Genomic DNA, 1000 nt, shown 5'->3' on the forward strand with positions numbered 1-1000 from the left:
ACAACAAAAGGTTCATCTCAGTATCCGCTAGAATTCTTAACTTTACCGAAAATTACAAATAAATTGCCCCTGGCACCGGTCCATATGACCGCCTGGAAAGTTCCAGAGGGCATAGATTTAGCCGACCCATCGTTTGCCGTACCAAGTAAGATCGATATTTTGTTTGGTACTGAAGTATTTTTCGAAGCTCTAAAAACTGGTCAAATTAAACCGTTAGAAAATAGTCCATTGTTTAAAGAAACCGTATTCGGGTGGATTGTCGCGGGTTCAGTTCCCGTGAGGAACTCAACACCATTGCACTCTTTTCATGCTCGAGTTCGATCAGAAGAAGAGAGTTTAAAATTACAAATTGAAAAATGTTGGAGCTTAGAAGAGATAATAAGTTCCCCAATCACCCCTGAAGAAAATGATTGCGTCAAGCATTTTAATAAGACGGTAATTAGAGATGAGGAAGGTCGATTTGTGGTATGTTTACCTTTGCGAAAAAATTTCAAGCAATTGGGAGACTCCCGAGCAACAGCGCTCAAACAATTTTTATCATCTGAAAATAAATTGCTTAAAAATGAAAAGTTGAAATCAGATTACTCAAATTTTATGTATGAATATTTGCGACTGGGTCATATGGAAAGAGTAACAAATAATGTAAGTCCAAATATAAAACCATATTATATACCCCACCATGCGGTAGTACGTGAATGCAGTGCGACTACAAAGTTACGCGTAGTTTTTAATGCGAGTTGCGCTACTACTACGGGCTTAAGTTTGAACGATGTGCTGTTCAAAGGTCCAGTAATACAAGATGATTTGTTTTCTATTCTTACACGTTTTCGAACTCATCAGTATGTACTGTCAGCGGACTGCGAAAAGATGTACCGCCAAATTTGGGTTAGCAAGGATCACCAAGATTTACAATGGATTCTGTGGAGATCACAACCAGATCAGCCAATTGAAGAATTTCGTCTAAAAACTGTTACCTATGGCACATCACCAGCAAGCTACT

General features: G+C 38.6%; 1 protein-coding gene across 1 annotated transcript; it reads left to right on the forward strand.

Annotated features, from left to right (window-relative positions):
* Positions 1-84: 84 nt before the first annotated feature.
* LOC126910069 (uncharacterized) lies at positions 85-990 on the forward strand (the record flags this gene model as incomplete). The annotated part of the gene is made up of 2 exons (XM_050692464.1): positions 85-465; positions 571-990. Coding segments are annotated over exons 1-2 (801 nt in total), but the record flags the coding sequence as incomplete, so codon positions are not given.
* Between the last annotated feature and the right edge of the window lie 10 nt (positions 991-1000).

This window comes from Daktulosphaira vitifoliae, unplaced genomic scaffold (assembly GCF_025091365.1).
Source record: "Daktulosphaira vitifoliae isolate Bord-2020 unplaced genomic scaffold, ASM2509136v1 Scaffold_3813, whole genome shotgun sequence".
NCBI lineage: Eukaryota > Metazoa > Arthropoda > Insecta > Hemiptera > Phylloxeridae > Daktulosphaira > Daktulosphaira vitifoliae.